Source organism: Pseudorca crassidens, chromosome 18 (assembly GCF_039906515.1).
Source record: "Pseudorca crassidens isolate mPseCra1 chromosome 18, mPseCra1.hap1, whole genome shotgun sequence".
Classification (NCBI taxonomy): domain Eukaryota; kingdom Metazoa; phylum Chordata; class Mammalia; order Artiodactyla; family Delphinidae; genus Pseudorca; species Pseudorca crassidens.
Window position 1 is genome coordinate 68,622,264 of NC_090313.1, and position 13,662 is coordinate 68,635,925.

A 13,662-nucleotide genomic window follows, 5' to 3' on the forward strand; every position below is an offset into this window, starting at 1 on the left:
GCCTTCCTCCATCATGTTCTCTGCCCACACGGGGGCCTGAAGAATCAACAGAGGCATACTTGGGGCTCTCAGTCCATTTCTTCACGAGGCTGAGGCAATTCGGGTTGCGCTGGGTACCCTGCACCCGGGCAGGGGAGCCGCCCTGAGGCAGAGGGGTTTAACCTCCTCGCATCCGAACCACAGCGCTCTCTAGTGGAGAAAATCAGCTTCAAAATGATTGTTTCAATCTAGTTTCATTCCTCAGGTACAATTATATATAACAACTTGGTCAATGTTTACGGTTTTCTGCAGGCTAGGACCCTGAAGGTCCTGGAGGTATAGCGGAAGAAGTATTTTTAGAAGTAAATGACAGGAGTGGTTTCTAAGATGCCCTTGAAACACACTGTTAATATCTGGCCTCATGATGTGTTTGGAGGCGCATCACTTTCTTGCTCTTGCCGTAATGTACACCTAGGAAATTCTCCATACTGAAGCTTTTAAAACCCTAGTTTAAACTTTCGTTCTTGATCACCTTCACTCCCATTGTATTCATTTGGACCCCTAAAATTGGCCTTTATCTGTAGGTGAAAAGCTAGACTCTCTTGGTTTCCCCAGCAGATATGAAATGGCAGTGCTTGTGGAGTAGTGGTTTCTGACGATTATGAAGTATGCGTCGTGTCCTTTGACGGTGGACCTGTCGTGGTTGGCGCTGCAGTGTCTGGGAAATGCTAACACAAATGAGGAAGCTGTTTACAGCTGCAGTGTGACTAAGCCCTCCTTCCCACACCCACCGCGGAGAAGGGGCAATGTTGGCGGGGCTGCATGCGAAGCAGAGACCCCAAGAGTTCCAAGTTCTGACCTTAGTGCTGCCGTGAGGCTTTGGCAAAGCGAGTTCATTTTCGTCGTCACCTCCATTTCACTTCTATCAAATGAGACAGCGATGAAAGGCCCAGTAGGTCACGGGATGCTCAGTTAATGGCTGCATCCCTTTCTATATTCCTTGAGCACCTCATCCGCTAGTTCTCCAGTGGAACACACAGGGGTGCAGACGACTCAAGTCTGAAGAGTGTGAACTGCTTCTTGAGAGTTGTCAGTGTGGCCGTGAGAGCCATTCAGAAAACTGTCACAGCTACACTTCACTTCGTGGAGAGAGAACTTCAAGAGAGGCTGGGAAGAAGACGGGCAGAAACTCACATCCTGACCACACCACTTCAGAGGGAGGGGCAGAGCACAGCCACCTTGCAGGGGGACTTATGCATGGGACTAGCAATGGCAGCAATTTTATTACAAGTATGACAGTGTTAGCAGCTTGTGAATGTTTCTATGCTAGCATGTCCGTTGTCCTTACACTTGGTCAGCCCCTTAAAGTTCACTTATTTCTTTTAAAAAAGGAAAAGAGAATTTTTTACAAAGTAGTTACATCACGATGCAAGATCACTGCGGTAAGAAATGAATCCTTAACAGGATGATGCAACAGATCTGAAATTAAGTTGTTTTTATTTTATTTTTTTTAAACTTTCTCTTTGCAGGTCGACTGCTAGGGAGTATGCTCTGAAAATTATCAAGAAAAGCAAGTGTCGAGGCAAAGTATGTATACGGTTTATTCTTATGAAAATACAGTGTTTTGGAGGCAGAACGAAACACAAAGATGAGCTCCCGAATAAACATAAATTTACGCTAGGAGTTGTGGAACAGAATGTTGTATATGTATTAGGATATAACTTTATTCTATAAATATTCCTGGAATAAAAGTTAGTTGGAATGATTGCATGTTATTTCTGTTCTTTCTCTGTGTTTGCCTCTTGGCTTACTTCTTCTATTACTTTTGTGATCTAAGTTTCATTTCATCCTTCTGTATGCAGTTATACTTAACATGGTAGGTTCTGACATTACAAACACCTTCTAAGGACCTTCAACATCTCTTGGCAATTCTAGGCTGTGTGAACATCAGAATTTAAGACAGACTCCATATACTTTACCCAAAATACATCTCCCTTGATCTTCAAATAGTATAGTTTTGTTCATTCGAGTCCGCTCCTCATGTATTTTGATGTGTATCTTGATTAAGGTCACTTTTGCCTTGAACAGGAGCACATGATCCAGAACGAGGTGTCTATTTTAAGAAGAGTGAAGCACCCCAATATCGTTCTTCTGATCGAAGAGATGGATGTACCAACTGAGCTGTATCTTGTCATGGAATTAGTAAAGGTGTGTATTTTGGAGAAAGAGATAAACCTGTACAAGGCACCCCACTCTTCTATACAGTAGAGCGCTCTCCTTTATTTCCTCCCCCCAACATCCAGTCTCTTATTTCTGTGCATTGGCATAATGGTTAAGAGTATTAGCACTAGAATTATACTCAAAAGTTCAAGTCCCAGCCTTGACCTAAATAGCTCCCTGATCTTAGGCGTACCTCTCTGTACCTCGGTTCTGTCCTATGTAAAATGAGGATAATAATTGCTAGGAATAAAAATGGCTAGGAATGCTTTTGTGAGGGTAAGAGGGATGTCTTTCACCAGCTTCTGTGACACAGAAAGTATTAGATGCCAATACAGTTGTGGTTACTGTTGTAGTAGAAGTTGTTCACTGTTCCAGGAACTACATCCAGAAGTATCATTATTATAAGAGCAGGCTTTAACCTTTTAGCCACGACCATAATAGAAAAATAGCACCATCTTAATAATAATGTGAAGAGTCTGCCACCTTTCGCTGAAGGTTACAATCTCATCCTGTCACATAAAATTAAGTTGTTATTCTACTCAATCATAGAATATGGGAATGGCCAAATGTTGACGATGGTTGCGTCTAGGTGAAAGGTAACCCCCTTGTTCCCTCTACTTCCATACTTGAAAATTTCTTAATTAGAAATTAAATTTAAAAATTTAAAAATTGAATGTTTCATTTTCATGAAGTCGTAGTTTTCTCAAGCCTTTTCTATTATGTTACTCTAACTGAAGGCATAAGTAATTTCTACTTTACTTGTAAAGTGATATAAGTTAGTCACATCATCTTCTCCATCAGCGGTGTGCCAGTGAGCAGCTAGGGCTCCAGGAACCCTGTTTAGAATCGCTCAGCTGAGCTGGTGGTGGGAATCAGCACCCTGGAATATGGGGTTTCCTTTTGTAAAGATTTAAGACCAGGCAAGCATTTAATCAACTAATCTGTTACTATATAGAAGAGTGTTCGTTCTAGGGCCTGTAAACTTTCATTATTCAGAATTTCTTTGCTTTACTTCTGTTGGCCTTTTTTAACTTGGTGGTTATTTATGTTTATAGATGAAGCCTGTTCTTTTTCTACTTCAAGTTAAGATTTGTTTCTCTGAGGGTGGGGGCTTTTTTGTTTGCAGTAACACAGGTTCCTGTCACGTTTGAGAGTAAGGGAGATAAAAATGCTAACCGTTTATTCCAACAAAGAAAGGTCAATTTCATTTATTCAGAAGATTTTCATGTTGGCACTTAATGACCAAATATAGTTTGGTAATTATCAACATTGTCCATTAACAGCCTTTGTGAATTCTCTCTGGGTGCTGGGACTCCTCAGTTGAGCCACTCTATCGTACCCTTACATTTAGTCTGACCGAGAACCACCGTGAGGCCAGGTCTGAAAGCATCCCGAGAAGTGAAGGCCAACCCCAGGCTTGACCTGAAAGTCTCCCACGACATCCCCCCTGAGGAATTTCGCTTGGCCTGTGCTTGTCAAACCCTGAGAGGCCAGTAGGATGCCCAGGAGGGCCTGAAGCTGTAGGATAAATGAGGCCTGTGTTCCAGAAAACAGTGAAGTGACAGTTCTTAAGAGTGAAATTCCATAATTACCAAGAACGGGACTTCAGGCTTCTGGCTGCAGACGTAAACACATGCACAGTGCTTGTGTGTTCAGAGGAAGGGAGGCCTGTGGACGGGGTGGCCCTGGGGCCCGTTGCTAAGGGATCATCACGAGTGAGAAAGACAAAGGGAGTAGAGCGGACACTGCAGGCAGCGGCTCTGAGGACGGGTATGGAGTGAGGAGGGAGTGTGACCTGTTCGGGTGACCAGGGAAGACATACCCTACCTGGAGCATTAATGTAACTGGTCTAGGTAGAGGCAGGAGATGAGGTTAAGCAAGTTGGAACGAAGGCTGGGGGCAGAGCGGGGAGAGCCGTGGGAAAGGAACGCTGATTTCATGACAAGAGAAAGAAACGTCGAGTGGGAAGGTGACAGTCCGTGCACACAGTGCTTTGCGTAAGGAGCCGGGGGACGGCCTAGAAGGCTGTGTCAGAGGCACGCCTTAAAGGGAGGACTGGTAAGATCTGTGGACTGATTTGCAGAAGGTGAAGAAGAAATGAGTTTACAGGCTGCCTGGAGCCTAGATAACCAGGACGATGGTGGAGGCTTGGCAGGGTGACCCCACACGGCCCTACACAGGGTCCGGCGTGCTGTTCACGCGAACCGCAGTGAAAACCCCACCTCCCGAGGTGGTATGGAAACAACTGCAAACCCGCACGTAGCAGCCTTGCCTTTGCGCGAGACAGAGTGTTGAGAGGGAAAGTGTTCATTTGGAACAAAACGTACGTGCTTAGCTTGGGAACTGCTGCGGTTGAAGGGTCAGTGGGAGACGCTCCCCTCCCCCGAGCAGAGATTATACAGAGTCACAGAGGGCCAGGTCAGGATTTGAAAATTGTCAGCCTACAAGCGCTCTATTTTGCATTTGCTATTTAAAAAGAAAAATTAAACCTCTTAGCCCATTAGGTAACAGATGAACACAGTCAGCCACTGGGCTCGGCTCCTTGGGACCTCGTGTGCAAGAAGGATGCACACATTGTCAGTAAATCAGACCCAACTTCGCTGAAAGCATTTCAAATAAATGAATCTAAAATTGGAGCCTAAAATCTTTGTTTCACCAAATAACGATAAATTAGCCAGGAACAATGGAAACAAAAGTTCAGATGAATAATGGTACTAGAAAACTTTCTTTGAAATTTCTCCACCCTCCTCCCTCTCTTTCTCTTTCATCTTTGGAGTGACAGTTTCTGGTCCTTTTCTCTGTTCTTACAAAGAAGCACATTATTGAAAAAGAAAACACTACGCCCACTCCATGAGACCTAAATCTAGAGAAGAAGAGAAGTGTGTGTGTGTGTGTGCGCGTGTGCGTGCGTGTGCGTGTGTGTGTGGTGGTAACTTCACAAGGCAGCAGAGCATTTTGTTAAGGGTGCAGTTTGCAGTGTTACCTGTTTCTCATTTTGGGAGATTTGGGATTAAGAGTTTGACCTTCTGCTGGCGGTTGGCATGAGGCAGGTAGCACATGCCACCAGGATTCCCAGGTGTCACAAGGCCTCTGCCCTGGAGACCTGGCTCCGCTTCCTCTCCCTGGCTGGGAGTTTAAAGGCAGAGAATCCTCTCTCTTTCCTTTGAGCTCTGGAGGAAATGTCACTGGCTGTCACAGTGGGGAGAGAAATCACTATAAGGTCTCCGGGCCTTTGAGAGAGAGGTGGCAGGAAAAGCCCTTGGAACCCAGAGACCCTGAACGCATCCTTCACTCCCTTTATAGCGTGTCACGCGCCTCTCCAGGCAGCGCCATTGGACCATCTGTTAATGTGCTTCTCCTCCTGCTGTTCTGTCTCAGGGAGGAGACCTCTTCGATGCCATCACTTCCACTAACAAATACACTGAGCGAGACGCCAGTGGGATGCTGTACAACCTGGCCAGCGCCATCAAATACCTGCACAGCGTCAACATCGTCCACCGTGACATCAAACCAGAGAATCTGCTGGTAAGAGGGATTCCAACTGCAGGATGTCTTGAGTTCCAAGCATTTATGAGTGAATATGAGCATTTCTCTCTTTTTTTCTTTTTCATTTTCTTAAAATCAAAAATGACTGTAGAGGCTGTTTTCCAGCTGGCCTTCAGTAACTAGCTGGAAACTAGTCTTTTAAGTTGATCTGTCAGGGTTAGTGTACTGTTAGGAGCACTTAATTTATTAGCAAATAAAAACCCAAGGCAGGGGGACAGGAATAGAGCTCAAGAAATCTAGGGCTGTGGTTAAGACCATGGGCCGGGCCAGGCCAGTCACGAGGAGTATTTACACTTACATTATTTATCAACAGCACTTCTGTGTTAGAAAGCTTCTACTTGGAAAAAAAAAAAAAAAGATGGAAGCCTTTTTAGACTTTGTCTTAATCTCCCAATTTACATCCTAATAATCTGATCTCAGAGCTAAGAGAATAAATCATTGTGAGTTTTCAAGACACCAGCCCCTCAGCATAAAAATAACCATGATGAAGACAGATTTAAAGATCAGAGATATTTTGTCCTCCCTTTAGGCCCGTTTGGTTTGCTTTTCATGAACTTTGTATCTCTGGGGAAACACTGAGAGTTCTCCATGCAAGGAAAGGAGGATGCTCTCCTAATCCCATTGTTAAGGGGACAGTATTGAAAGAATTCAGGAGACAGAGGCTGGGCATCGGGGAGCTATAACTAGTGAATGTGGGAGTATCATAAATTTTGTTGGCTATTCAGGATGGAATTTTAATGAAATATATTCAGTTTCTCACCCCCACCCGAGATGCTAGTTCTTCTTTTACTTTCATTATCCAACCCCAAGAGTCATGTATTCTGTGACTGTTAGTTTGTCCATCTCTTCAGAAATCTGGGAAATGAGGATTCTCTTTCTAAAGCAGTGTTTCTCCAACGGTGGTCCAAAGACGCCCTGCATCAGAATTACTCCCAGATGCCTGTTAAAAATGTAAATTTCTGAGCTTCCCTGCAGCCCCACCAAATCAGAATCTGGTGACTGGTGACAGGGTGCAGATCTGCATTGCAGCCAGCTCCCCACGTGAGCTGAATGAACGCTCAAGTTTAACGGCAGATGAACAGCCCAACTCCCACCACCAATAAAGGCTGTTAAGACCTGCTTCTGTGGAGACCACCTGTGCTCACCCCATGCTAAGGGCTTCACTCTTGGTATTTCATTCCATCCTCACAACAGCCATACGGGGTAAGGTCTATTACTGTCCCATTTCACAGGTGAGGAAACGGGGTGCCTAGAAGTCGAAAGACCCCCTCGAGGTAATCACAGCTCTTAAGTGGAAGGGCCAAGGTCACAACCTATGTCCTACTCCAAAGCCCAAGCTTTTAACCACTAGACTACATAAAGCCGTGAATTAGGGAGAGAGGTTTTCTATGTGCTTGCTCTGTGCCATGGACTGTGCCAGGGAACAGAGAGGCATATGCCTTCACAGAGGGGCATTCAGGTAGGAAAAGTAGGCATTCAAGAAATAAATACACAAGCAATTAGTTAATTGCAATTAAGTTAGTAATCTTGTAGCTACTGGCTAATGAAGGTGGTTGAGGTCAAATGATGGAGTTCTGACTTAATTGCCCCTCAAATTCCACATCTCCACAGTAGCCTAAACATTCTCTTCTGCATAGTGCCTTGTCTGCACTCATTCTTCCTGTGTCCTGACATATGTAGGATTGTCTCATGGGAACGGACTTACAACTGAGCCTTTGTTTAAAAATTTCTCTAAGCTCCAAAAATTCAGTGATTGAAAATTAAAGTTTCATTTTCCTTCCCGCTTTTGCAGTTCAGTTTTGTGTACCCATTGTTCAACCTGCTTTTCACCAGAGCACTGTTTCTATAAATGCCATAAATGGTTACATAGCAGTGTGCTTTTACTAAAATGACAATTTGCAGGATACTTTTTAAGTACTGTGCTCATTTGAACATATTTTAGTTTAAATTACCCCAAAAGAAAAAAAGTTCTCTCCCTTTTTCCTTTCTTTTCTAATTTAAGAACGTGAAAAATGTATATATGCACATATATATATAGACAAAAACAAACGCACACACCATTACAGTCATTCATAATGCAGGTTTAAAATATATATATGAAAAACTAAAGTAATTCTGCTTCTCCAGTATAGTAATTTCTTTCTATAGGAGAGTGGTAAGGATTGGTGATGTTTGCAGGGATAAATCTACTATAGGATAAAATAGGTAGAAGAATAGAATAATTTTAACAAAATTAGAATGACATCACTAATTGCACTTGAGACTTCTATTAACGTCATATTCTGTTGACCTTTATGTGGAAATAAGAGAGAATTGTCATGGGAAGCACAAAATCACATACTCAGGATTTATAGTCAGATGGACAAAAGTTCAAAACCAAGGGCTTCACTCTTCCATTGTCTAGTCTTCTGACCTTGAACAAGATACTTAACTTCTTTGAGCCTCCTTTAAGGGGACTGTATGAAGATAAAGAGATACCATGGGACTATTAGTTCCCTTCTTTTTTATTCCCCTTTTATTTGTAATGAAAATTAAATTATCCCTAAAAATAAAACTGTTTAACAGTACAATGTTACGTTGTAACAATCATTTTTCATCTTTTTTGACATTGCTTTTAAAATGTTACTATCTTCCCAGGCATGGATTTGCCATCTTGTGGCAGAATGTAGAGCTAGAGACTATTTTTGGAAAAATGCTATAATAAATTTAATGCAGAGAGTTTCAATCCATTTTCTAACTACCGGGAAACTGAAAGAAAGAAAAAAGGCCTTACTGCACACTTTGCATTACTGTTTTATTAAGAGACCTCGAAAAACCCCTAAATTGTTAGACTGCTGATAAATTTTTGCTAATTAAGTATTTAATGTTTATTATAAGTAGCAAAGAAATATTTATAAATGTAGACATTTCAGCTATAGATTTCATTTTATATAGCATCATTGCATATGCAGAACTTTTAGAATTTTTTATTTTTCATTCTTATAGAACAATATACAAATATCGTAGCTTGGCCTTAAGGATCTATATTAATCATATGGATGATTTATTCAAGTCTGAGTATTTGATCAAGTCACAGCATTTTAATGAGAAAATTTGACTTACAGTGATGTTTCCAGCTACATTTTAGGCAAAAACTGGGAACTGACCCAATACGAATAGCTCTTCTAATTTTATTATTGCATTGTTACTAAGGGTTTTTTTCTTAAATGAGTTAATCATGCCAGTGATTTTACGTGATTCTTTCTGCTTTAATCGTCAGGCCTGGTGCTTAGTGATCGTATGGATGAGTGACAGGTGAATGAGAGGGTGGATTAGATAAGAGAGTGAGTGAATGGTGATACTTCACATAATAGAGGACAGACCCACCATGACAAGCCCTAGTCATTTCTCAATTCATCTATTACGTTGAGGACTTACGTAGGCCACAAACTAAAACTCTCTGAGTAGGGGGAGAGATTACAGTGCTTCCCCAGCTGCACTTATGCATGGAACCATTTTGTGGGTGGGTGGGTGGGTGCGAGTGCCATGATAGTTTATGACAAAAAGGAACCTTTTGCTTTAAAAAAAAACCAACAACCCATAAATTGTCTGAGATCAACTGCTTTCAGTTTACATGAGTCACCACTAGATGGCAAGCTTGTACCCTTGGCAGCAAAAATCATCAGTAGCAGCCTGTTTTTTTGCAGGGAGCTGGGAGGGTCTTTTTAAAATGTATATGCAGATACCTCCTTCTTAGGAAAATTAAAGTCTTTATGGCAACAAATAACTGGCATCACTAGTTTTTATTAGATTCCAGAAATAAACACAGTAATTTTCTTGAGATATAAAAATTTCTGTTCAAGAAACGTTTTGCTTCTAAACTCCTTAATACTGTCTGGGAGAAAGCAGTTTCTCAGGGTTACTGCTTCTCTTGGTCAGAAATTTCCTTTTAGCGACTCTCTGTCGAGGTGTTTGTGCCTGTTCCTCGCTGCCCATCAAAATGGCATGTGCAGCTAATGACCCTCATTTTCATGAAATGGGTCGAATCTTGTAATAAATTATCTTGTTTTCCCCCAAGTGATGACCATAGGTTGTGCTCCAGCTCTTCTTAGTTTCCACTTCAAGCCAACACGGAGCTCACCAGATAATGGATTTCCTTCTGCCTTAATCCCAGGACCCTTAATCCCCAAATAAACCCATTTTCTGATAGGATCACTAACTACACTGGGAGATAAGGCCAGTGCCACAGATGGAGCGCTGGAGGTTTTAAACAGAAACACATTTGAGTAGATTTGTAGTCAGTCCACTGCATGAGGAACTTGAGCCACCAGAATGTTGATGAACGGATTGGGGACCACCCTGAGGAGGGAGCTGCAGGTCTCACAGGTGTCTGTCACCAGCCCCGCCCTAATCAGCATGCCAGTGGGCCGAGATGAAGATGTATTCTATATATCAAATGACAGACTTGAGATCCAAAACTATCTTTGGCTCCATAAAGGCCCCAAATCAGTAAGATGAAATTTAACAAGAGATAAACATAAATCTCTATAGACTAAGTTGGTTTTGGTATAGTTGTTTTAAGGACCATTGCAGAAAAACAGTGATGGGAAAATTTGGCCCAGTTTAAAGGCTATTCACTGACCATAAGTTCACTGTGAGTCTTAGTGTAACATGACTGCCACAAATACCAACGTGCCCTTAGACTCCTTTCACTGAAAGAGTGTCGCCATCAAGAGAGTCCCTGCCCTGCTTATACCACGTGACACCAGGTGGGAGGGACCCGAACACATCACAGTCAGGGGCCTGGGTTCAGCCCAGAGAAGGGATGGTGAAAGTGGAACGGAGTGGCTCTCATCAAAGGTTGCCAGATGTAAGATGGGAGAACATTTTTGTGCTGTGTATGTGAGCAGTAAACTCAAGAGAAGACATTAATGACAGATTTGAGGTTGACATAAGGAACAACTTTCTAACAATTACACCTGTTTGAAAAGTCAATGGCTTTTATTACAGGTCACTTGTAGTCATTGAAACTGTCCAAACAGAAACAGAATGATCGTTTTTCATAGGTGTTTAGAAAAAGAATTCCTTCTCTCTGAATTTGGTTAAAAGTTGAGGGAAAATAGAAGAAAAAGAACACTTTCCCCAAACATGATTTAATAGAATAATATGCCAGTTACTGTACTAAGCATTCGCTGAGGGCTCTTCTCCAAGGATCTGTGATTCCATCGGGGGAAGAAGGCAGGAAGTAAAAGTGTAGTGTGTCCCCAGGATTGACCAGCATCTGTCTGCTCTGCTAGCCATTTCTTCTGTCATTTAGGACTTGAGTAGTATCATTCACTTCATTTTTTTTAAAAACATCTTTATTGGAGTATAATTGCTTTACCATGGTGTGTTCATTCACTTCATTTTAAAATGACGTGGCCTTCCTGGATTAGCAAAGATTAATAATGATGATATACTGGGTTGGCAAATTTATGAGGATACCAATCATCTCATATGGATCAGTGCAAGATTAACTTGATGGAACCTTTCTGAAAGGTAGTTTGATAATATGTAACTAAAGCCTTAAATAATGTGCACCCTATGACCAAGTAATTCTACTTCTAAAAATGTAACCTAAAGAAAAAGTGTCAGATACGTATACATACATAGGGATGGTCATCTCAGTGTTTTTTGGTATGGAAAGAAAAAAAATATATATATATAGAAACAACTTACGTCAGGGCACTGATTTTTTAAATAATGATATGGAGGCAGGCGGACATCCTGGTTAGAATAATGGACTTGGACATGCCCGAGCTTAAGTTCTGGCTCTGCCACTTATTAGCTGTGTAACATTTGTCAAGTTACGTAACATCTCTGATCCTCAATTTTTTAATCTGCAAAATAGCAGTAATATTACTTAATGGTATTTTTGTGAAGATCAAATGGGATATTGAGCATGAAGTCCTAAACAGGAGGCCTGGCAGGGGCTCAATAAACAGCAGTGGTGGTAGTTTGGGGGATTATTATTATTATGGTGCATCCATACAGTGGAGTATCCAGCAGCCACTGAAAATCGTGATGTAAATATACGCTTATTCACTTGGGCAAACATTCAGGATATATTGTCCAGTGAAAAGAGAAAAACAGGAAAGAGAGAAAAAGAAAGCTCTTGGAAGTTTATACCCCAAAGGTTAACAGTGGCTATTTTCAGGTGTCAAGATTATGGGTGAGTTTAATTCCTTTCTTTCTGTAATTATCTGTCTTTTCTAATTTTCCTACAATGACCTATTGGATATTCCTTGTGTGACAAAAATGTAACAGTTTTTAAGAATTGCAGTGACATTGAGTTCCCACAATTTTAACAAAATCCTGGGATGTGCAATTACTACAGAATCCAGAATGTGCATGTTTTGTGCATCTCACTGCAGCTGCATAGAACTCCTTTCTAGATAGTTTCAAGACTGTTCTAAAGGAGGGATGAGAATCAGGTTTCCTGGAGTTTCTATTCACTTCTCCATCTTCCCAGATATCTCTAGGGTAACACTTTGAAAAGCTATTTTATTTTTTCTTCTAATGTTGCCCCGCTTCTGACTTCTCTACAACTTTTATTATTTTTATTATTTCATTTAATTTTTTGTTTCATAAAGGTTTTACATGTGGGTATGTTTTTTTTTTTTTTGAATTTGGTTCTTTTAAGAGTTAATTTTTTTCCAGGAAGTTTAATTCAAAGTATGGAGACTATAAAGTGCATTTTGCAAAATAATTCCCTGCATAAATGTTGTTACACTTCACTTCTTAAAGATTAAAGGTTAAATTTAATCCACTGGTTTTAGGAAACATCATAAAGGCTAAATACCTTGGCTAGAAGAAAATCAATGTCTTTTTTAAAAAGATACCATATTTGTTAAAAACTAAATTCACTTTTTTTCATGGCTTTGTCAATTTCATGCCAGTTTTGTTAAATTCTATTTGGTGAAATAATTTTTAGTACCTCCTGAGCTCCTCTGTGAAAACTATTTCAGTGGTTACTAACGATTCATTAGCCAGCATTTCAACGAGGTTTTCCTTGAATTCATACTATCATTGAGAATTGTGTTTGTTCCAACACATCTGTTATATTAGTCAGCTCTTAGTTCTCTATTATGGGAATCTCAGAAACCATTTGACTGGGTTCACGTTATCTGTGAATTTTCACATTATTTTATGGCCACCGGCTGCATTTTATGACTATATTAAATCTTTTATTTTTTCAAATAACTTTTTCAGATGGTCTCAGTTTCTGATCCAAGGGAAATCAGGCATATGCCCAAACATCTACTGTTCAGCAAGTTACAGCCACTGCGAAACCCCAAATAAACGAAAAAGAAACAAAAATAAAACTCTTCTTTAAAAAAGAAAATTCCTGTGTAAAATACCAGTATGCCAAAAACCTACATACCTGACCTTTCACTAGATCTATTCTTGGTAGGACATGCCTTCAGCTTTTAATTGGAACCTTTTTCATAATTGTTGCCATTTAACACATTTAGTCTGTCAAATCATGGGATGTCTTTATAGCCATATAATAAACCCTAGAGAACAACTTTTCTGACTGTAGCCATCTGCAGTGATCACAAGAGTAGCTTACAAAATACTGACAGTCTTTATGGTAATAGGATACATATGGCAGCCCACAATTACGTGTAGCTGCATTCAATTAGTGTTGTACAATTACACAGTTTTATTGCTTAGTTAAAACAGTGAAAGCAGTACATACTGGGTAATTTGCACTAATCCCCGTCTCTTTAATAGCCCTCGTGTTTAAAACGTGGGGGGAGCATCTACAGTATTTAAAGGGCGTGGGATGAACATAAAATTATATCTCATGTTGTGAATACTCTTTGACTGGCAATTAACGTACCCCACCTCACGTGTGGCGCATATGTTATGGCGGCTTTAAAATACAGTCACAGC

At 40.8% G+C, this 13,662-nt stretch overlaps 1 protein-coding gene across 5 annotated transcripts in view; it reads left to right on the forward strand.

Annotated features, from left to right (window-relative positions):
- Positions 1 to 13,662, forward strand: part of DCLK1 (doublecortin like kinase 1) — a 325,310-nt gene that overhangs the window by 271,809 nt on the left and 39,839 nt on the right. For all 5 annotated transcript variants that reach the window (XM_067713357.1, XM_067713356.1, XM_067713358.1 and 2 more), the window contains exons 9-11: positions 1,509 to 1,566; positions 2,068 to 2,187; positions 5,578 to 5,724. In XM_067713357.1, coding sequence (XP_067569458.1) covers positions 1,509 to 1,566; positions 2,068 to 2,187; positions 5,578 to 5,724 — 325 coding nt within the window. The remainder of the gene's footprint in view (positions 1 to 1,508; positions 1,567 to 2,067; positions 2,188 to 5,577; positions 5,725 to 13,662) is intronic.